The sequence below is a fragment of the Thalassophryne amazonica genome, chromosome 9 (genome assembly GCF_902500255.1).
Source record: "Thalassophryne amazonica chromosome 9, fThaAma1.1, whole genome shotgun sequence".
Taxonomy (NCBI): Eukaryota; Metazoa; Chordata; class Actinopteri; order Batrachoidiformes; family Batrachoididae; genus Thalassophryne; species Thalassophryne amazonica.
This window is the reverse complement of record NC_047111.1, coordinates 77309501-77331883: the sequence shown is the minus strand read 5'-3', so window position 1 is coordinate 77331883 and position 22383 is coordinate 77309501. Positions and strand designations below refer to the sequence as shown.

At 43.0% G+C, this 22383-nt stretch overlaps 1 protein-coding gene across 2 annotated transcripts in view; it reads right to left on the bottom strand.

Moving 5' to 3' along the window:
• Positions 1-14365, bottom strand: part of ppp3ca (protein phosphatase 3, catalytic subunit, alpha isozyme) — a 105606-nt gene extending 91241 nt beyond the window's left edge. The window contains exon 1 of one of the 2 annotated variants that reach the window (XM_034178456.1): positions 14061-14365. In XM_034178456.1, coding sequence (XP_034034347.1) covers positions 14061-14115 — 55 coding nt within the window. In that variant the 5' untranslated portion in view covers positions 14116-14365. The remainder of the gene's footprint in view (positions 1-14060) is intronic. The other variant, XM_034178455.1, reaches the window with a different exon arrangement.
• Positions 14366-22383: the final 8018 nt, after the last annotated feature.

Sequence of the window (22383 nt, the reverse complement as noted above, 5' to 3'; positions counted from 1 at the left end):
AAATATATGGATTTGATTCATATGTTTTTACGTCAGCCAAGCTTGAACCTTCATGCGCATGCGTGAGTTTTTTCACGCCTGTCGGTTGCGTCATTCACCTGTGGGCAGGCTTTGAGTGAGCACTGGTCCACCCCCCTCGTCGGATTTTTATTGTCAGGGAAATGGCGGAATGATTTGGGCTTTGTTCCATCAGAATTTTTTCTGAAACTGTTAGAGACAGGCAGCTGGAAACCATTCGGAAAATTCATTTGGCTTTCGGTGAAAATTTTTTGGGCTTCACAGAGATTAAGGAGTGTTACTACTGCTTTAAGGACGGCCCACAATGGCGCACGGCGCGCCGCGCTCCGAGCCGCAATCGACAGGCAGAAACGACCATTTCATTTCTAAACAGATGGCTGTATGGCTCCGGGACCATCGTGTGCAATTTCTCTGGTTATCACAAGAGCTGGACATCAGCCATTTTCCGGCAGATTTCACTTTTAACAAGAGATTTTGTCATGGAAAGCCGCGCGGAGGTTTCGCACGTCACGACACATTCGCTGATGGAGCGAGACAAAGAACACCTCCGTTTTGGAGTGTCAGAGGACAAGTTGGGACATGCCCAGCTCTCCACAATTTCTCTTATACTCACTCGACTGGTAAGCCACTGAAAGCCGAGATAGGCATGTCCCAACTTGTCCTCTGACACTCCAAAACGGAGGTGTTCTTTGTCTCGCTCCATCAGCGAATACGTCATGACGCGCGAAACCTCCGCGTGGCTTTCCATGACAAAATCTCTTGTTAAAAGTGAAATCTGCCGGAAAATGGCTGATGTCCAGCTCTTGTGATAACCAGAGAAATTGCACATGATGGTCCCGGAGCCATACAGCCATCCGTTTAGAAATGAAATGGTCGTTTCTGCCTGTCGATCGTGGCTCGGAGCGCAGCGCGCCATTGTGGGCCGTCCTTAAAGCGGTAGTAACACTCCTTAATCTCTGTGAAGCCCAAAAAAGTTTCACCGAAAGCCAAATGAATTTTCCGAATGGTTTCCAGCTGCCTGTCTCTAACTGTTTCTGAAAACATTCTGATGGAACAAAGCCCAAATCATTCCGCCATTTCCCTGACAATAAAAATCCGACGAGGGGGGTGGACCAGTGCTCACTCGAGGCCTGCTCACAGGCCAATGACGCAACCAACAGGCGTGAAAAAACTCACGCATGCGCACAAAGGTTCAAGCTTGGCTGACGTAAAAACATATGAATCAAATCCATATATTTTTTGCATAAAATAAAAAGGTCCGTTACTTTTCTAACAGACCTCGTATTTTAGAAATGTTTCTGTGAAGGCTCTCAATTGTCCAGGTGGTTTCCATAGTAGAGAAGCTTGAATCTTCGACTGGACTGGGTTGCTTGACGCGAGGATGTTTCGCTTCAAATCACAGAAGCTTCCTCAGCTAAAATTCTTGCTCTGGTAGTCTGACTTCTGTCTGACCCTTGTCGAGAAGAACAAACAGAAGCCATAAAAGCTGGAGTTTTAAACCTAACCAGACGCCTCCTACTGAGAGGCAAACTGCTATTGGCTAGTGACTAAACAACTGCTTTAATTAGCACCTATTGTGCTCTAGTTAGCACCCTCCTAATGACAGGGTAGCTGTCACTCCTAACAATGGGACTGATGCCTCTCCTGATGGTGTGAATGACTCATTACCATGAACAAAAACTGAAACTGCTTTGATCTGAGTACCCCATTGTAAACAGGGGACAAAGCGTGTCTCAGACCTCCTCCCCGGTTAAGGCTGGGTTTCAACTGTTTCACATAGAATGCCTCCTTCACACCTCTCTCAAACCATTTCTTCTCTCTGGCTTTTCTGGCTTCTGTTTGTTCTTCTCGACAAGGGTCAGACAGAAGTCAGACTACCAGAGCAAGAATTTTAGCTGAGGAAGCTTCTGTGATCTGAAGCGAAACGTCCTTGTGTCAAGCAACCCAGTCTAGTCGAAGATTCAATCTTCTCTACTATATTTTAGAAAAGCACATTTATATGTAAACACCAACACACATACCTCACATTAACGTGTTGGTTTTTACATAGAATGAATGAGTCAACCAATCAGTGTTAGCGGAAGCACATTTTACCCATAATGCCTTTGGCATCTGTCTATGTTTGTTACAAAACTTCAAAATTAGTGCATTATTTAACATTAAAAGATATATGTTATATTTTAACATTGTACAAATGACAGAATTTACATTAATGGAGTTATTCTATCGGTATTAACTTTATTTATAAATCAAAACCATAAGTCAGTAATGCTGTATTTTCCAAGACCTCCGCCTCACGGTGACACTGTTATTGCGTAGAGAGTTGAGCTTTGCTGCTTCTCTCAACTGCTTCCCTGCTGGAAGCTATGTAGTAAACAGGAGCTTCCAGCAGTGGGCAGGATGCACAAAGACAGAAGTGCTGACTCATTGTTTGGGTCTGTAGTTGCCTTTGATGCTGCCAGAAGCAATCGTGGTGTTAAAACTCAAAATCAGCTTGTTAGTAGTTGCAAGTGTACCGGAGACAATACTGGAAGTTATCGGTTAGCTGTAGCTTCCGATAAATTTTTGGGTGGTTTATCGGTTTAGCTTTATAAAAGATAACTTTTCAGTTGGCTGATTATCTGTTATCGAAGCTAACTTTTTGGTTAGCTGTACCCACCACTGTCCATGGGCATATTCAAAAGAATGATGTACTCAGAAGTATTTTTTTCTAAATTTTGTGCTTGTACCACCATTTGAAAGATTCCCTTGAAATATCCTCTTATCTACAGCATTACTTGTCTATAATGTTACTTTAATTGATGTTTGTGCATTGATGCTCTCTCTTTGATTACTGGAATTGCTGTAAATTATATTTTTTACAGGTTGCAAATGTAGCAAGCACAGCAAATTAAAACTTATTTGCAACATAAAAGCTTATCTGTGGTAAAAAAAAAAAAAAACTTGGCTAAATGCAACCGCTGGCTTCTGGTACATTACTGTACTTGCACTGACTAAAGTAATTTGAAATTCAAAAAAGGAAATGAGCTCAAGAGGTGTAACCCAAAGTGACCCCTTTTGTATGACTAACACATTCATGTTGTATCGAACCATATTTTCCTCTCCTTAATTGTTGTCATTAACAATGGAGCACGTCTCAATCTCATTATTGTTAAATTCTGGATCTGTTTAGTGAAGTAGACTAGCTGCCGGCCATCATAGTAACCTCTGCGATACTCTGTTGGTTTACTGCTGGGATTTAATTCTTTACATGCTTTCACCTGCTGGACACAGGGTTGAAGGACAGGAAGCTCAGGATAAAATACTCACCAGTGACTCTTGCCAAAATGGACATTGATTGGGACTTTGTATAACAACCCACAATTGCACTTTGCACTCTGTACTATAATTTAAATTTTGTTATGTTTTGCATAGGTGTAAATTTTCAGTTTTTTTTATTTTTTTTTAGCTGATCCCTGTTACTGTTAGAATGGCCTAAGCAGTGGTCTGAGTCTGGTCTGCTTGAGGTTTCTCACTCAAAAAATGGCAGGAGTTTTTCCTTATTGCTGTCACCTATGTGCTTGCTCAAGGGGTTGTTGAGGTTAGACTTTACCCATGTGAGGCGCCTCGGGATAACTTATGTTGTGATTGTGGCGCATTATAAATAAACTGAATTAAATTGACTGAAAAAAAGCATTTGAAACAGTCAGAGACAAAAACAATTTCCCACAAAGTTAGTGAGATTCTTTTGGACCTGAGATAGGCAGCAGCTTTGCTCAGTATTCTCCAAAAATCCATTCATATGACTTCTTGATGTTTCTCTTTGACAAACAAGCAAACAGTTGGAAATGTAACAATTATGTGAAGATATGACAAGTGTAACTGCAACAACTGACAATAAATAAATTTAAAAGCTTAAAACTGAATACAAAAACCCAAATTACACTGAAACTGGGTCATATTATGGGTGATTTGTTTTATCTGCTGTATGAGGGATAACTGACAAGTTCTTGCATTTAGTTTTCAACACAGACCCTTGGAAATTTCTACACAAACTGCAAGAATATAAAATACATTAACTTCAAACTTACACAGTTGAAGTGTGTGATAATCTAGCTAGAACTGGATAGCTCCTTTTCTTATACCATAAGTGTATCAATCACCCCTCTTATACAATTAAATATAGACTAGTGGTGCATTGCCCGTGGGGATCCACGGGCTCTCGATTGGGTAGTGTTTATAAAATAGGTAGCTGACATGGATGTTTTGCCAACCAGGGAGCACAGACCAGAAATAGAGAATGGAAACAATAACAGTGATCGATGGTATAGGTCACATTGCAGCAACAACAGCATCACATCTGAGAGACCAAGTTACACACAGCAAGTACTCTACATCACTATAGAGAAATACCCAGTGATCTGATGCCAAAAAACTCACTCACTCACTCACTCACTCACTCACTCACTCACTCACTCACTCACTCACTCACTCACTCACTCACTCACTCACTCACTCACTCACTCACTCACTCACTCACTCACTCACTCACTCACACCATTTGACTACTTCTTTCTGTACATACAACCCCAATTCCAATGAAATTGGGATGTTGTGTAAAAAGTAAATAAAATAAAAATACAATGATTTGCAAATCCTCTTCAACCTATATCCAGTTGAAGACACCACAAAGACAAGATATTTAATGTTCAAACTGATAAACTTTATTGTTTTTGTGCAAATATTTGCTCATTTTGAAATGGATGCCTCTAACACATTTCAAAAAAGCTGGGACAGTGGTATGTTTACCACTGTGTTACATCACCATTCCTTCTAACAACACTCAATAAGCGTTTGGGAACTGAGGACACTAATTGTTGAAGTTTTGTAGGTGGAATTATTTCCCATTCTTGCTTGATGTACGACTTCAGTTGTTCAACAGTCCGGGGTCTCTGTTGTCGTATTTTGTGCTTCATAATGCGCCACACATTTTCAGTGGGTGACAGGTCTGGACTGCAGGCAGGCCAGTCTGCCAATCGTTGTATTCTGTTTTTATTTTCATTTTATACAACGTCCCAACTTCATTGGAATTGGGGTTGTATTCCAGAGTACTGGAGAGGAGAATTCGACCGATGGTCGAACCTCGGATTCAGGAGGAGCAGTGTGGTTTTCGTCCTGGTCACGGCACACTGGACCAGCTCTACATGCTCCATCGGGTGTTCGAGGGTTCATGGGAGTTCGCCCAACCAGTCCACATGTGTTTTGTGGATCTGGAGAAGGCGTTCAACCGTGTCCCTCGGGGCACGCTGTGGGGAGTGCTCCGGGAGTACGGGGTCCGGGGTCCTTTGCTAAGGGCTATCCGGTCCCTGTACGACCGCAGCAGGAGCTTGGTTCGCATTGCCGGTAGTAAGTCAAACTTGTTTCCAGTGCACGTTTGCCTCCGCCAGGGCTGCCCTTTGTCACTGGGTCTGTTCATTATTTTTATGGACAGAATTTCTAGGCGCGGCCAGGGTGTAGAGGGTGTCTGGTTTGGGAACCACAGAATCTCATCTCTGCTGTTTGCGGCTGATGTGGTTCTGTTGGCTTCGTCAAATCAGGACCTTCAGCGTGCACTGGGGCGGTTTGCAGCCGAGTGTGAAGTGTCCGGGATGAAAATCAGCACCTCCAAATCCGAGGCCATGGTTCTCGACCGGAAAAGGTGCTTTGCCCTCGTCGGAGGAGTTGTCCTTGCCTCAAGTGGAGGAGTTTAAGTATCTCGGGGTCTTGTTCACGAGTGAGGGACGGATGGAGCGTGAGATCGATAGACGGATCGGTGCAGCATCTGCAGTGATGCGGTCGCTCTATCGGACCGTTGTGGTGAAGAGAGAGCTGAGTATGGGGGCAAAGCTCTCGATTTACCGATCGATCCATGTTCCGATCCTCACCTATGGTCATGAGATTTAGCTCATGACCGAAAGAACGAGCTCGCGAGTATAAGCGGCCGAGATGAGTTTCCTCCGCAGGGTGGCTGGGCGCTCCCTTAGAGACAGGGTGAGGAGCTTGGTCACTCAGGAGGAGCTCGGAGTCGAGCTGCTGCTCCTCCACTTTGAAAGGAGTCAGTTAAGGTGGCTCGGGCATCTTTTCCGGATGCCCCCTGGACGCCTCGCTGGAGAGGTGTTCCGGGCACGTCCCATTGCGAGGAGGCCCCGGGGAAGACCCAGGACACGCTGGAGGACTACATCTCTCGGCTGGCTTGGGAACGCCTTGGGGTTCCCCCGGAGGAGCTGGGGGAGGTGTGTGTGGATCGGGAGGTCTGGGCGGCTTTGCTTGAGCTGCTGCCCCCGCGACCTGACTCCAGATAAAGCAGAAGAAAATGGATGGATGGATGGACAGCACATGACATTTTACAACAAGAAATAAAGCTAGAATGATGGAACAATAGACCAAAGGATCATCCATCCATCCATCCATTTTCTATACCCGCTTACTCTAAATAAGGGTCACCGGGGCTGGGGGGGGGGGGGGGGGGGTCTATCCCAGAAGTCATAGGGTGTGAGGCAGGGTACACCATGGACAGGATGCCAGTCTATCGCAGGGCAGCTAAAGGATCAGAACACTACAATATCAGAAAAATCCATTGGGGTTCTGGATGCAGTTCAGGATGCACTACAAAACAGGTTTCAACATTTTGCAGCATACTGAGTTAAACATCACATCCTGAATTAAAAATTTTGGTTTTGACATTTTTTTTTTTTGCTTTTTTCCTTATTTTTGAGGGTTTATTGTGTTTCTCTACACAGGTCATGCATTAGGTATTTTAAGGAGGGACGTCCCTGATAAAGACATTGCTTGGATGGCAGCATGTGTTGCTCCAAAACCTGGATGTACCTTTCAGCACTGATGGTGCCATCACAGATGTGTAAGTTGCCCATGCCATGGGCACTAACACACCCCCATACCATCACAGATGCTGGCTTTTGAACTTTGTGCTGGAAACAATCTGGATGGTCTTTTTCCTCTTTTGTCCAGAGGACACAACATCCATGATTTCCAAAAACAATTTGAAATGTGGAATCATCAGACCACAGCACACTTTTCCACTTTGTGTCTGTCCATTTCAAATGAGCTCGGGACCAGAGAAGGTGGCGGTGTTTCTGGATGTTGTTGATGTATGGCTTTCGCTTTGCATGGTAGAGTTTTAACTTGCACTTGTAGATGTAGCGACGAACTGTGTTAACTGACAATGGTTATCTGAAGTGTTCCTGAGCCCACGTGGTAAGATCCTTTACACCAGTGGTCTCCAAACTATTCCAGAAAGGGCCGAAAGGGTGCAGGTTTTCTTTGCAGCCACTGACTCCAGCAGGGGATTTCACTGATGAACTCATCCCACCTGCTCCAAGTGATGTTAATCATTGAAATCACCTGCTGAAGTCAGTGGCTGCAAAGAAAACCTGCACCCTCTCGCCCTTTCTGGAATAGTTTGGAGACCACTGCTTTACACAATGATGTCCGTTTTTAATGCAGTGCCACCTGAGGGATCGAAGGTCACGGGCATTCAATGTTGGTTTTCAGCCTTGACACGTACGTGTAGAAAGTTCTCCAGATTCTCTGAATCTTCTGATTATATTATGGACTGTAGATGATGGAATCCCTAAATTTGTTGCAATTGAACATTGAGAAACATTGTTCTTAAACTGTTGGACTATTCTTTCACACAGTTGTTCACAAAGTGGTGATCCTCGCCCCATCTTTGCTTGTGAACAGTTGAGCCTTTTGGGGATGCTCCTTTTATACCCAATCATGACACTCACAATTAGTGTCCTCAGTTCCCAAACGCTTATTGAGTGTTGTTAGAAGGAAAAGTGATGTAACATAGTGGTAAACATACCACTGTCCCGGCTTTTTTAAAATGTGTTGCAGGCATCCATTTCAAAATGAGCAAATATTTGCACAAAAACAAAGTTCATCAGTTTGAACATTAAATATCTTGTCTTTGTGGTGTGTTCAATTGAATATAGTTGGTTGAAGAGGATTTGCCAATCAAATTGTATTCTGTTTTTATTTACATTTTACACAACGCCCCAACTTCATTGGAATTGGGGTTGTACTTTAAAATGCCAGGAAAACTGAAAGGTCACATGAGAAAAATCAGACTGGCTTTCGGAGAATATCACTGGGACTTTTATCATACCCAACAAAAATACTTCCTACAAAACTGTTGAGGTCTTTGGATTATCCAGAGTAAAGAGGGTTGTTTCTGTAAAGACATGTGGCCAAGACACTTGTCAAATTTAATATATCACTACTCCAAGGAGGAAAAAATACAATTTCATCCACCTGAGGTGGCAAGAGAACATTTACATTGAGATATCGCAAAGGTTTTGCATGAAAGCTATTTACAGTAAGTTACCAGGTGGTTATATAATTTAAGTGGGATTCAGAAATCTTTTAACATGCTCCTCAGTACAGTAAAGTAAGACAGCGCACACGTGTACTAAAGGCCTTATTCTTGAAATAACTGACCTGAATATGCCTCTTGATGTCTACAGCACAGTGGTGACAGTGCAGTGGGTAATAAACTGCACACACCAGCAGTTATTGGATTGGCTTTCTTTAGATACAGACTGTCAGGTTATGAGATACGCCAACTGGTGAGAGATTTACTTCAGTTTAAGTTGAACATACATTTACTTGGATAAAAATATGTACAAATACAGTAGATGTGTTCTTGTAGAGTACTGTACTTTGCTCAGTAGGATACCACCTGATAAATGCAAAACTCTGCACATAATACAAAAAAATCACAAGGGCCTTGATCCATGCTTCAGGAGATAAACAAAACTTCCCTCCTCAGCCACCCCTCCTCCACCACCATCCTGTATTTGCGCTGAGCAGAATGAACAGTACTTGCAGCCTTTTAACGGGACTAGCAGATCTCTATGTGAAAAGTCAGAAGTATGTGGATTCCAGTCTAATAACCGTGTTCCTGACCAGAAACATTTTTAAAACCTCTGAATGGGATTTTTGGGTGAATTTCTGGAAATGCACTGCTGTCCACCATCTTGGATAAAGTAAATCAACTATGCTGTGAGGATTGAGACAGGTATAGTCCATGAGCCAGTCATCAATTGTAGCTAATCTGTACCGCTTAAGGTGACAAAAGGACACTTAGAATCCAGCCTCACTGTTCCATGGCCTACACAAAAATATATGATAGCCTTCCCAGGGTGGTTGATGTAGCCAGGTAGGGGACAATGAAAGGTTACACAGGAGTTGGTTGAAATAAAAGGATTAATAAATGGAATAGTTTTTACTGTGTTAAATGCTCTCCAAATTAAAGGTCAAAAAAGGTTGACGTCCATTGGAGTCTATGACATGTGACATATGTTGCCCTGTAACATGATAACTAAGCATGACAGTTGGTGCAGACTATTCGTTTTAGAACCCTATTAACCCAAACAATAATTTGCATCACTTCTTACCAAAATTGGAGCAACTTTAATTTTTGACCCCTGTACAAACTGAAACTGACCTTTGTCACAATTTTTGTTGTTTTTACTCCATAACTCCAGAACATAAAGTCATAGATAGTCGAAATTATACCTTTTTGGAATCATTATGATCAGACAAATAATGTGGCATAATTTCCAACATGATTGGAGCCTTATTTAAATTTTGACCCCTGTGTAACAAATCAACATCACGGCAGTTTCGCACAGCCGACCCCGCCAACATTGTGGAGGTTCTAGTTGTTGTGGAAAATGACGCTTCTGGAACCAAACCGAGTAATGCTACAACTATGTCATGGAAAAGGGGCTTAAGTGTTGTTTTGTCACCTTAGGTGGTACCAAAAACCTGCTTGGCCCATGGACTAGTAGGGGAAACAGTTACACAGTGCAGGACTCACATGCTAAAATCTCATCAGTTAACATGCACACGCAACGGTAACAAGAATGTAAACATAGGAAAGAAAATCTCATGGCACAGAAGTGTTGCTTTGTTCTCTGCACATGATCCTGGACATGCCAGAACATGTCCTGTGAGGCTTCATCACGGCGTTGCTTTGCGCCATGCGGCTTCACCGCGACGGGCGGAATTCCTCCGCTCCTCTTTCCATGACAAAAACTCCGGTAACAGTGGAATGTGCCGTTCATTTCCAAACTGGACGCTGTGTTTTATCCGGGACGTCCTCTGACTAGCACAGGAATTGCGGAAGACGTGGACATCAGCACTTTTTCGGCACATTGAGACAGACGTGCGGAGGAATTCCGCGCGTCGCGGTGGAGCCGCATGGCGCAAAGCAACACCATGATGAAGCCTCGCAGGACATGTTCTGGCATGTCCAGGCTCATCCACAATTTCTCGGTTAGTCACATGACTGAAAACCCACCGACAGCCGTCTGAAAGCCATCTGAAAGCCGGAGGTGGTTTTGTGCCGCGCCATGAGCGGCACGGTGGCGGTAGCACGGCGTGCTCTCAGCAGCTGTGGGCGGTCTTTAAACTGGCTGGAGCACTCCTTAATCTGTGTAATCCCCATAAAATCGTCCCTCAAAGCCATTTGAATTTTCAGAATGATTACCACCTCTAGGTCTCTCACAGTTTCTGGAAAAAATTGATGCAGCAAAGCTCCAAATCGTTCAGACATTTATTCGCAATAAAAATCCGATGAGAAGGGTGGACCACTGCTCACACAAAGCCTGCTCACAGGCAAATGACGCAACCGACAGGTGTGAAAAAACTCACGCTTGCGCACAAAGGTTCAAGCTTGGCTGATGCAATCACACGTGATTCAAATCCATATGGTTTTTGAAAAAAATAAAAAGGTCGGATACTTTTCTAACAGACCTCGTATTTAATGTATCCAATTTGTCGGTACAATTTCAGCTTAGTTTGTACCTGGAGCATTAGACTCCACACTATGCACAAACCTTCCTATACTAGGTTTATGCCGGTTTTACGGCCATGTTGCAGTGCGATTACAACATTGCAATGTGAGCTCTACCGCGTTCACACACACCCCAGTGCTACCAAACTGTCCCAAAAACCTCAATCTTCAACAAATGTTGCTACACACAAAGAAAAAAGGAAGTCACTGTTGTTGCAAGACAAGAGCTGTCTCTACATCTACAAAGATAACTTTGCCAAGAATCTTGATAAGTTAGCAATTTTAAATGCCACCATACTGCACATTTGGTTTGTGTTTGTCCTTCATTATATCGATTGGCTACTTGTATGGTCATGACTCCAGCCCAGAAATCTCTAATTTAGCTAAATACGTGTTTTATGTTGTTATCCAGGGCATCAAAGAAACTGTTTGTTGTCAGTGTTTGTTTGATTATCAAAACCAGCTTGAATATGAAATGTAGGTTACTACCCTGAATAGAAATCCTTTTGTATACAGGCTGCATTGTTTCAAAGGAATCATGTAGAATACTGTGTGGACAGGAAGAGAGTCCCCTAACCAATTGGTACCTCAGCACCAATAAGTATTAATATATACAGTAACAATTTTTCAGATTGCTTGTTTGAGGTATAAAACTTGCAGAAATGATTTTGTTTTTAGTTCAGAAGTGTAATACGTAGTATAGAGAATAGCACCGTTTCATTTTCATGGACTCAGAAGTTTCTATAAGCGCAAAACCCAAGACATCCTCTGTACCAGTACCAAGATATAAGAAGAAGACTCAAGTCCATAAAGACTTTCATGGTGGTACATAATCTAAACCCTAAGGACTGCCAAATATTGACTCGATCAATGGAAAACTCTGGTCACTCTACATCCAAACGAAGTCTCCAGAGTCCATGTGAGTCCCTACCTCATGGTACTCGCTTGCCCAGAAGGAAATAGGCTGCCCTGAACAAAGCCAGGAGTGGAGTAGGCAGAACCAGAGATCACTTACACGCATCTTCTACCTCTTTTCCGTGTCTGGGTCGGGGTGGCAACAGCTTCAGCAGGGGACCCCAGACTTCCCTTTACTGTGCCACATTGACTACCTCTGACTGGGGGATCCCGAGGCGTTCCCAGCCGATGAAGCCAACAGGACTACATCATCTGTAAAAAGCAGTGATGAGACCCTGAGCCCACCAAACCGGAAACCCTCCTCCCCCAACTATGCCTCGATATCCTGTCCATGAATATCACAAACAGGATTGATGACAATGCGCAGCCCTGGCGGAGGCCAACCTCCACCGGAAACGAGTCAGACTTACTGCTGAGCACCCGAACACAGCTCTCACTTTGCGAGTACAGAGATTGGATGGCCCTGAGAATGGACCCCCCTCACGCCATACTCCCGCAGCACCTCCCACAGTATCTCCTGGAGTACCTGTTCATACGCCTTCTCCAAGTCCACAAAACACATGTGGACTGGGTGGGCATACTCCCAGGCACCCTCCAGGATCCTTGTGAGAGTAAAGAGCTGGTCAGTTGTTCCACGACCAGGACGGAACCCACATTGTTCCTCTTCAATCAGAGGTTCGACTATCGGCCGAACCCTCCTTTCCAGCACCCTGGAGTAGACTTCACCAGGGAGGCTGAGTAGTGTGATGCCCCTGTAGTTGGCACACACTCTCTGGTCCCCTTTTTTAAATATGGAGACCACCACCCCAGTTTGCCACTCCTTAGGCACTGTCCCAGATCTCAATGCAATGTTGAAGAGATGTCTCATCCAAGACAATCCATCCACACCCAGAGCCTTCAGCATTTCTGGACACATCTCATCAACCCCCGGGGCCTTGCCACTGTGGAGTTGTTTGACTCCCTCAGTGACTTCCACCAGGAAAATTGATGAAAATCCTCCATCAGCTTCCAGCTCTGCTCCTACTATAGAGGGCGCTCCAGTCTGATGCAGGAGTTCCTCAAAGTGTTCCTTCCATTGCCGAATTACATCCTCAGTTGAGGTCAACAGAGTCCCATCCTTACTGTAAACAGCTTGGATGGTTCCCCGTTTTCCCTTCCTGGGGTGCCTCACAGACCACCAGAAGCACCTTGGTGACGACTGAAAGTCCTTCTCCATGGTTGCTCTGAACTCCTCCCACACCCACTGCTTTGCCCCCCCACAGCAGAGGCTGCTGCCCTTTGGGCCTGTCGGTACCTTGCAACTGCCTCTGGAGTCCTCAGAGATAACATATCCCGGAAGGACTCCTTCTTCAGCCGGACCACTGGTGTCCACCACGGTGCTTGAGGGATGCCACCCCTTGAGGTACCTTTGGGCCACAGCTCCCCGAGCTGCAGCCTGAAGGTGCATGAAGGTGCCTTAGGTGCCTGAAGGCCTGAAGGAGAACCAGAGATAACCTCCTGAAATGGGGACGGGTGAACTCAGCTGAGTGCCCATGTGGCCACCCCAACCAAAGCATGCAACATATTCTCCATGATTGTGAACCCAACAAGACCTAGTATATGAAGCCAACCAAGAAGCCCTGAACTGGTTGCAGTATTGACATGACAAGCTATGATGATGATGATTTTCATGGCATTTGCATGAAGCTGATTTGAAGACATTTCGTGCGCCCTCTAGCAGGTTATCTCAAAGTATAGATTTCACCTCTGAAAAGTTGACGGCTCCAAATGAGCAGAGCTAAAGGCACAGCATGCCCGCACTTCATCATCCTCCATTGATCCAAGATGTAATTTCTCACAGTGCAGCCTTCTCCACGATTAGTGATGCAAGTATGGAGTGGGGGGGGGGGGGGTTGCTTGTAGACTCCCCACCTTCCCCCTTTCCTTTAATCAAATTACTATATGACTCAGTCGATGTAAAATATACCTCATTAAATATCAATTTCACGCTCTCTTCCTTTCCCACCGGCCCAAAGCCAAAGCCTGAGAAATCCTGCTGCATCACTGCTCTCCAGCTTCAACAACACAAGCTCCAGCATTTCAGATGCTTCTCCTTCAATCCCAAGACACGGCTTAGCTGTCACTAATTGATTGATTTCTCATCCTTAACAGCACTGCTTATCAAAGCGCCCTCTTGATGACCACAACTTGACGGCACGACCTGAAAATCAATTCCACGCCACAAACACTTCAAATGTTATATAATGTGTGTGCAGTCGGGCCCGCGGAATGTAGGTTAACTTACATTTCACCACCCGATCGACGGCGTTTAAGACGATGTCAGCGTTAGACATCTTCATGAGCAGCTCCTCTCCCAGCCTGGAACGAGGTTGTCTGTTTGTTTTTGTTTGTTTATCGTATTCCTCCTTTTTTCCCCCCTTTGTTGTTGTTGTTAGATCGGCTCTCAGTGTTTGTTGTCCGAACGCGGCTGAAGCTGTGGCATCACTCGGATGATGCGCCCCCTCCGTGCGTCGGTGCCGATGCGCCGGGTAGGAGTGCTGCGCTCAGGCGGGGATGGACGCTGGATGCTGCGCTAAGCTGTTCATGTGGGGGAGGATGCGAGAGAGAGAGAGAGAGAGAGGAAAGGAGGGAGGGAGGGAGATGTGCACTACATCCCGACATGGCGGTGAAGGGAACTCCCACGCAAACGTTTTTTGTTTTTTTTTTTCCACGGGACTGCCTGATGCTGCCATCAGATGGAAGATGAAGCGGGGTTGCCCCACGCACGCGCATCTCCCATGTTTTGGGCATTCTCGGTGCACATGAGATGTGGCACACATGCGTTGCGGGGGGGGGGGGGGGGGGAGTTGCTGTGGTCAAGCTTTGCGCGAAATACGCACGTGCCAGAGAAGATGCAGCTTTCTCAGGTTTGGTGCCAGAGGCGGCAAACCCCAAAGTGCCCCATCGTAACCCCGAACCACCAGAACTCTGATATTTGCCTTCAGAATCCTCATTTCCTCACATTCTCTGACCGGTCTGCTGGTACAGCGCCCCCCCCCCCGCTCTCTCTCCATCGACCCAGTTTCCATAGCAACCACTGGACATTGTTTACACTCTGCACAGCCAGTTCACACAGCTCATGTAACACAAAATGTGTGTATTTTTTTCATTGTGTGCTTTGTTTCTTGTTCACTGCTGAAATTGAGAAATAGAGGATGACAGTCGAACATTCAGAAATCATGGAGGAGAACAGCGCCACCTAAAGGACAATGGCCACCAGCTGCAAAAAGTGAGACTTGGACTTATACTGTGAAAAAAAATACTGTATTTTGTCACACTTAAATACTTTAGTTTTTCTTAAGGTATAATCCTGCATTGCATAATACATTAAATTGTATTTGTAACCAATTAAGCCATTGATTATTTTTTCGATTAATTTATTAACCTAAGGATTTTTACATTAGTCTATTGATTATTTTCAGGTTAGTGGACTATACTTTGGTTGATTTACCAGTAAATCCTAACCATAAATTCTATAAATAACTTTGATCTTTGCATTCTTTTACAATTTGTTTATTTGTTATTATTATTATTATTATTATTATTATTAGTAGTAGTAGTAGTAGTAGTAGTAGTATTCTTTTTTCTCACAAAATCTCACTATAAAAGGGATATAACATGTCACAAATTAAAAGGGCTGTCCTGGAAGAAAATTTTTCACACAGCTTTTCCTCTTCCTGAGACACAAATGACAGAAAATAAAATCCTAACTTATTTAATATGACTGCAACTAACAATTATTTTCATTATCAGTTAATCTGTTGATTATTTTCTGGCTTAGTCCATTATTTACTTGAGTCATAAAATGCCAGGAAATTGCAAACATAAATAAATACATACATAAATAAAAGATGATAATAATAATAATAATAATAATAATAATAATAATAACAATAATAATTCTGATTAGTCTTTCTCAAAGCCAAAGATAACATCTTCAAATCTCTTGATTGGTCTGCAACCCAAAGATATTCAGAAAATCTGTAAAACAGAAGTGTCTGCTTCTCATCTTTTTATCAACAAATTGAGCAGGTGATATAGTCAGCATCTGAAAACATTCACAAACTAAACAGTTATCCTTAGTTTAGGAAAAGTTTGGCACGTACCCTATCAAATACAGTGCGTAAACACATAGATAAATGAGTCCATCCTATTCAGTGTGTTAACATGATAACTCAAAAACACTTTTTAAATCAACACATTTAAAGGGCATATAATGATGATGAAGTCATGCAAATCCTACAAACGTGTGCATCAGATCAATCCAAAATGCAAATTTGTTTTTTCCAATGTAATATTGCATAGACATGTCTGCCACCTGCTGGATAAGGAGCAGATGTGGTTATCATTGAGAGAGAGAGAAATGTGCTAACTCAGAGAAGCACTTTTTTGATTGTTTTACAACAGTTTAATATTGTCATGAATGCAGACAAAGCAGACACTTATTCCTTCTCTGTCTGTCTCTCTCTCTGTCTCTCTGCACATGTGTGAATATCAGCAGTGCTTCTGTGCAGCCTGTTTTTGCAAAAAGTTTGATTTGGTTGATCAGGCTGCTCTGTGATATATCCTGACAATTTGTGGGTTGCTGGACATCATATCCAGTCAATACACTAATACTGTGAACACTCCATGTAGCCGGGGCAGAATCTCACTTCTTGATCAAAGCAGCGTGCCAACTATTCCTAGTGGTTGGATTATGTCCAACTCCATATACAAGAGGCAATTGAGAAGTTTTGAGCCTGACGCAGAAAAAGAAGGGCGTAGTTTGCCATCTTTTGAAATCTGAGAAACCAACATGTCTCAGCATTACATCCAGTGAGTCAAAACTTCACACATTCTCAAGAAACATTGGTTTCTCAGAATTCAAAAGATGGTGAATCACACCCTACTTTTTTTGGGTCAGGCTCAAAACTTCTCAATCTCCCCTCTTAGGATGGTTTTAAAGGCAGAGGACAAATTTTGTTGCATGTACAATATGTACGTACAATGACAATAAAGGCCCTGCTTCTTGTAATCTCGGTGTTCATCAGGAATATGTTCTGGCTCCTACACTGTTCAGTGCTTGCAGGGAGATGGGTGTTGGATAGGGTTGTGGAAACCAGCAGTTTGCATGCATTTCTTGGTGACCTAAGGTTTACTGACCTTGACTTCATGGGCGACGTTGTGATCTTTGCAGAATCACTGGATACCCTGATTGCAGCACTTGAGAAAGTGACCAAGGAATAAGAATTTGGGTGTTAATAAGAGTAATAAGAGTTTGGGTTTGTGATTGCTGTGGATCAAGACTACAATCCAGGTTTTCAATGACTTCCTGGAGTCGGCCAGCAGAAGTATATCTGCATGTAGTGAAGATATTGAATTTGTAGACTTTTGGCAGTGACATTCATGTCTTTCGTTCATGTCTTGGCCTTTGAGATCGAGAGACGCTTGGGAAGAACTTGAGGTCACTGAACAGATATGTTTGGTGATGTAATATGGTGATATCTTTGCAGGATAATGAAGGGCCTTGTTTTTCAGATCCTGGTACTACATGTCTTACTGTATGATTGTATGACTTGGATTCTATCCAGTGACCAGATGCAGTGACTATGTCTTTTGTATAAGGTTTCTTTAGAGGATCCTTGGATAGCATTGGACTTTCTGTCAAAAGAATTGTTACTTACTGAGACTCAGATGAGGAGTATCACTTGGTGAAGGAGCACTAGGTACAACATTATGGTGGTGCATTTCTCTGTGCATGATCCAGCATGCAGGTGCCTCAGTGTTGAGGACGCTAGCTGGTGGAGAATGCCAAGGGGATGCCCATGTTTCACCTGGCTGTGGCAGATAGATGGTCACTTTCTAGTTGGGAATGTACCAGTTGTTGGCCTGAATGGTTTCCATCCAGCACCAAGGATGGTTCCATAGTGTGGTGGACAATGTGATGCGTGGTGGTGGTGCAAGTCCCCATACTTGACCTGTGATTTTCTGCATGTAAAGTGCCTTTGGATAATGTCTGTTGTGATTTGGTGACATACACTCAACAAAAATATAAATGCAACACTTTTGGTTTTGCTCCCATTTTGTATGAGATGAACTCAAAGATCTAAAACTTTTTCCACATACACAATATCACCATTTCCCTCAAATATTGTTCACAAACCAGTCTAAAACAGTGATAGTGAGCACTTCTCCTTTGCTGAGATAATCCATCCCACCTCACAGGTGTGCCATATCAAGATGCTGATTAGACACCATGATTAGTGCACAGGTGTGCCTTAGACTGCCCACAATAAAAGGCCACTCTGAAAGGTGCAGTTTTATCACACAGCACAATGCCACAGATGTCGCAAGATTTGAGGGAGCGTGCAATTGGCATGCTGACAGCAGGAATGTCAACCAGAGCTGTTGCTCGTGTATTGAATGTTCATTTCTCTACCATAAGCTGTCTCCAAAGGCGTTTCAGAGAATTTGGCAGTACATCCAACCAGCCTCACAACCGCAGACCACGTGTAACCACACCAGCCCAGGACCTCCACATCCAGCATGTTCACCTCCAAGATCATCTGAGACCAGCCACTCGGACAGCTGCTGAAACAGTCGGTTTGCATAACCAAAGAATTTCTGCACAAACTGTCAGAAACCGTCTCAGGGAAGCTCATCTGCATGCTCGTCGTCCTCATCGGGGTCTCGACCTGACTCCAGTTCGTCGTCGTGACCGACTTGAGTGGGCAAATTCTCACATTCGCTGGCATTTGGCATGGTGGAGAGGTGTTCTCTTCACGGATGAATCCCGGTTCACACTGTCCAGGGCAGATGGCAGACAGTGTGTGTGGCGTCATGTGGGTGAGCGGTTTTCTGATGTCAATGTTGTGGATCGAGTGGCCCATGGTGGCGGTGGGGTTATGGTATGGGCAGGCGTCTGTTATGGACAAAGAACACAGGTGCATTTTATTGATGGCATTTTGAATGCACAGAGATACCGTGACGAGATCCTGAGGCCCATTGTTGTGCCATACATCCAAGAACATCACCTCATGTTGCAGCAGGATAATGCACGGCCCCATGTTGCAAGGATCTGTACACAATTCTTGGAAGCTGAAAATGTCCCAATTCTTGCATGGCCGGCATACTCACCAGACATGTCACCCATTGAGCATGTTTGGGATGCTCTGGACCGGCGTGTACGACAGCGTGTACCAGTTCCTGCCAATATCCAGCAACTTCGCACAGCCATTGAAGAGGAGTGGACCAACATTCCACAGGCCACAATTGACAACCTGATCGACTCTATGCGAAGGAGATGTGTTGCACTGCATGAGGCAAATGGTGGTCACACCAGATACTGACTGGTATCCCCCCCCCAATAAAACAAAACTGCACCTTTCAGAGTGGCCTTTTATTGTGGACAGTCTAAGGCACACCTGTGCACTAATCATGGTGTCTAATCAGCATCTTGATATGGCACACCTGTGAGGTGGGATGGATTATTTCAGCAAAGGAGAAGTGCTCACTATCACAGATTTAGACTGGTTTGTGAACAATATTTGAAGGAAATGGTAATATTGTGTATGTGGAAAAAGTTTTAGATCTTTGAGTTCATCTCATACAAAATGGGAGCAAAACCAAAAGTGTTGCGTTTATATTTTTGTTGAGTGTATAAATGAAATCTACTTGATTTCTTAAAAACAAAATGTTAAGTGAGGTGTTACTGTGGAAAAAGCAAAAATATTGAAAAATAGACACTGATGGTTGTGTGGTTATTCTTATTCTTCCGACTACTTCTCTGTCACTTTCTATAACTACGTACCACTAGATGGCGGCCAACCACTTGTTATAGTTGCAACACCAGCAACAGCTGGCCTGCTTGTACAAACACGAGTTCTGTTTGCTATTAAGACACATAATTATTGTCGAAGGAAATGCTGAAGAACTGATGTAATGTCATCACACCTTTTTGTCTACACGCTGTCTGTCAAGACAATGGAATTGGTGGCTTTCTGACAGATGGGAGAAAGCATGTGATTAGTGTCAGAATGAGTAATGAATGTAGAAATGGAGCTGGTGTTGCTCATCAGATGGAGGGGCCTAGATATGTGACACTTCCAAAAAGCGCAGCTTTCTTACTTTTGTTCACGGGTGCTGGAAAAAAAACAATATCCACAATGTCTAAGGCTCTTGATTAATAGAATGTCCAGTACCCACCCATGCAACTGGGGTGTGGTATTCTTTCACATTGTCAGTCCTGGTGGGAGTGACAAACTAATTTTTTTTTCTTTTTGCGTACTTGGAAAGACATTTCACCTACATTGTTTCAGTCCACCCAGGTGGAAATGGGTACTGGTCTTGGGTGGGGAAGTTGTCTGTGTCCCTTCCAGGTGAGTACGTAGGCTTTCATTGGCTTCATGCTTTGGAATCCGGGAATAAGCACCATAGGCCTCGGGGCCTATATAGGACTTTACATAGTGGAAAGGAGTTGGACTGCCAGTGTGTGGACTGGCATTCGATTACAACTCATTTTGTGCTACCTGTGTTCCTGGACAAGATACTTCATCTCCATTTAGCCACTCCACCAACTGTAAATGGGTACCAGCTATAAAGTACTGTATATTTTATGTTACGTTTTTATTATTATTATTATTTGGGAGATCCTGTGATTAGTGTCTGCTGTTGTGAGTCATACACTGAAAAATCACGCGTTCATTATTACAATAATAATTAAAACTAGCGTGTTGTCTGTGGGGATCATGGGCTCTAGATTGGGTAGTGTTTATAAAATAGGTAGCTGACATTTTTCAAGTGTGGTAATAAATTAAGCAATGAGTTGGAATGGCGTGTACATCAAGAATGATTTTAGAACCTTAGACCGCAACAATTTTTAGAAGAGGAACTCAAACCTTTTATTTCCTGTTAATTATGTAATTTAAATGTTAATTTACTGTCTTAATGTGTTTAGAAATTGTTTAGGTTGCTGTTATCATGTTATTATTATTATTATTATTATTATTATTATTACATCTATTTTGTCATTTTATTTTTAAATTGACCACAATGGAAATAAGTGTTTTCACTTTCTTGTGTCATCCATGCATTTTTAATGTATTTACAATTATATTATGCACTTACATTGAACTTAAAATCACTCACGCTTTTAAAGATGACTTACCGCCCCCTGCTGGAATGGCATGAGTTAGCATGCACACATGCACACACAGCTGTTGTAAGCAGGTGGCTTTAATGTGACAAACAAACACAGTGGCTGAAGACATTAAAACCACTAAACTTTTCACTCATGGTCCCAACATGAAACTTAAGTCACTAATGGTAATAGCAACATGAGACTTATCTAAACTGACTAAACAAATTGAGCTACAAAAACCCACAATGAATCAAACACTAACAACACTGTTAAACTAACAGAAACCACAATAACAACATTTAAACTTCAAAATCACAAACTCCCATGGTGCATTGCACCACAGCTCCATTGTTTATTGGTTAGCGCAATTGCAAATTTCTCCCCAAAAAATATTTGTCCTATTAACTTTCTGTTTTTGCAGTGTTCACCCTTGACCCAAAATACATAAGCATGCCAAACAGCAAATGTCAGCTTTCCCTGTTTTTTGCATCATCAAAGCCACGCACGCACGCATGCACGCACGCACACATGCACGCACACAGAAGTCACTTGGCTGTTGTAATATAGATAACAGTTTATATAGGGCTTTCCCAAGAATCAAAGCACTAAACAAAATAAACACCAGTAAAGTAAAAAGAATAAATATCCATAACAAAAAGTACACTACAACAAGGCACAAAAATCCCAAAATAAAGAGCTGACACACATAATTTTTAAAATGATTTTTCCAGCGTTTTGCCTCTTTAAGAGACATTTTTGACCAGTGCTTCTTATACTACAATGCGATTTAGACTCTGGAAAATATGGCAGTCTGAGTCGGTCTGACTTCCTTGTTCAGAAGGAGTCATAGATTCACAAGCGTCATGCTATGGTATCTGGAGATAAGCATGAGCCTCAGGGCCTATATAGGACTGACTTCTACTTGGATGAAAGTAATCTGTCACTATAATTCTCAAACCACACTGAGCTAGGAGTTTTATTTGTTCCCTGTGGTAACATTCATGACACATAAATTATGTGTGGCCATAACTTATTAATGCAAGGTAACAAGATCCTTGTTACATGCCCACGAGTAAAACAGTGCGGGAACAAGGTAATTAAACCATAGTTAGGGCATGGGAATGGATCAAGTGCCTCCAGCATGTCATATTAGAAACTATTTTCATTGCAATGTTAAATTCAGTGGACTTGAAAGGTTCTTCTGACACACTTGCCAAGGGAATATATAAGATTTTATGTTTACGATTATGTCTTTCCCATGAAATTTTATCACATGACAATGCAATCATTATCTTGTTCCCGTGAATTATTGACTCATCACAAGTTCACAACGCAATAAGGATCTTGTGCATTAATATTGTTTGTGACTATATACCAATAAATCCAACCATATTTAGCCTTAAAAGCTCAAGACTAAAATATTGCTAATAAAATACATTCATTACAATAT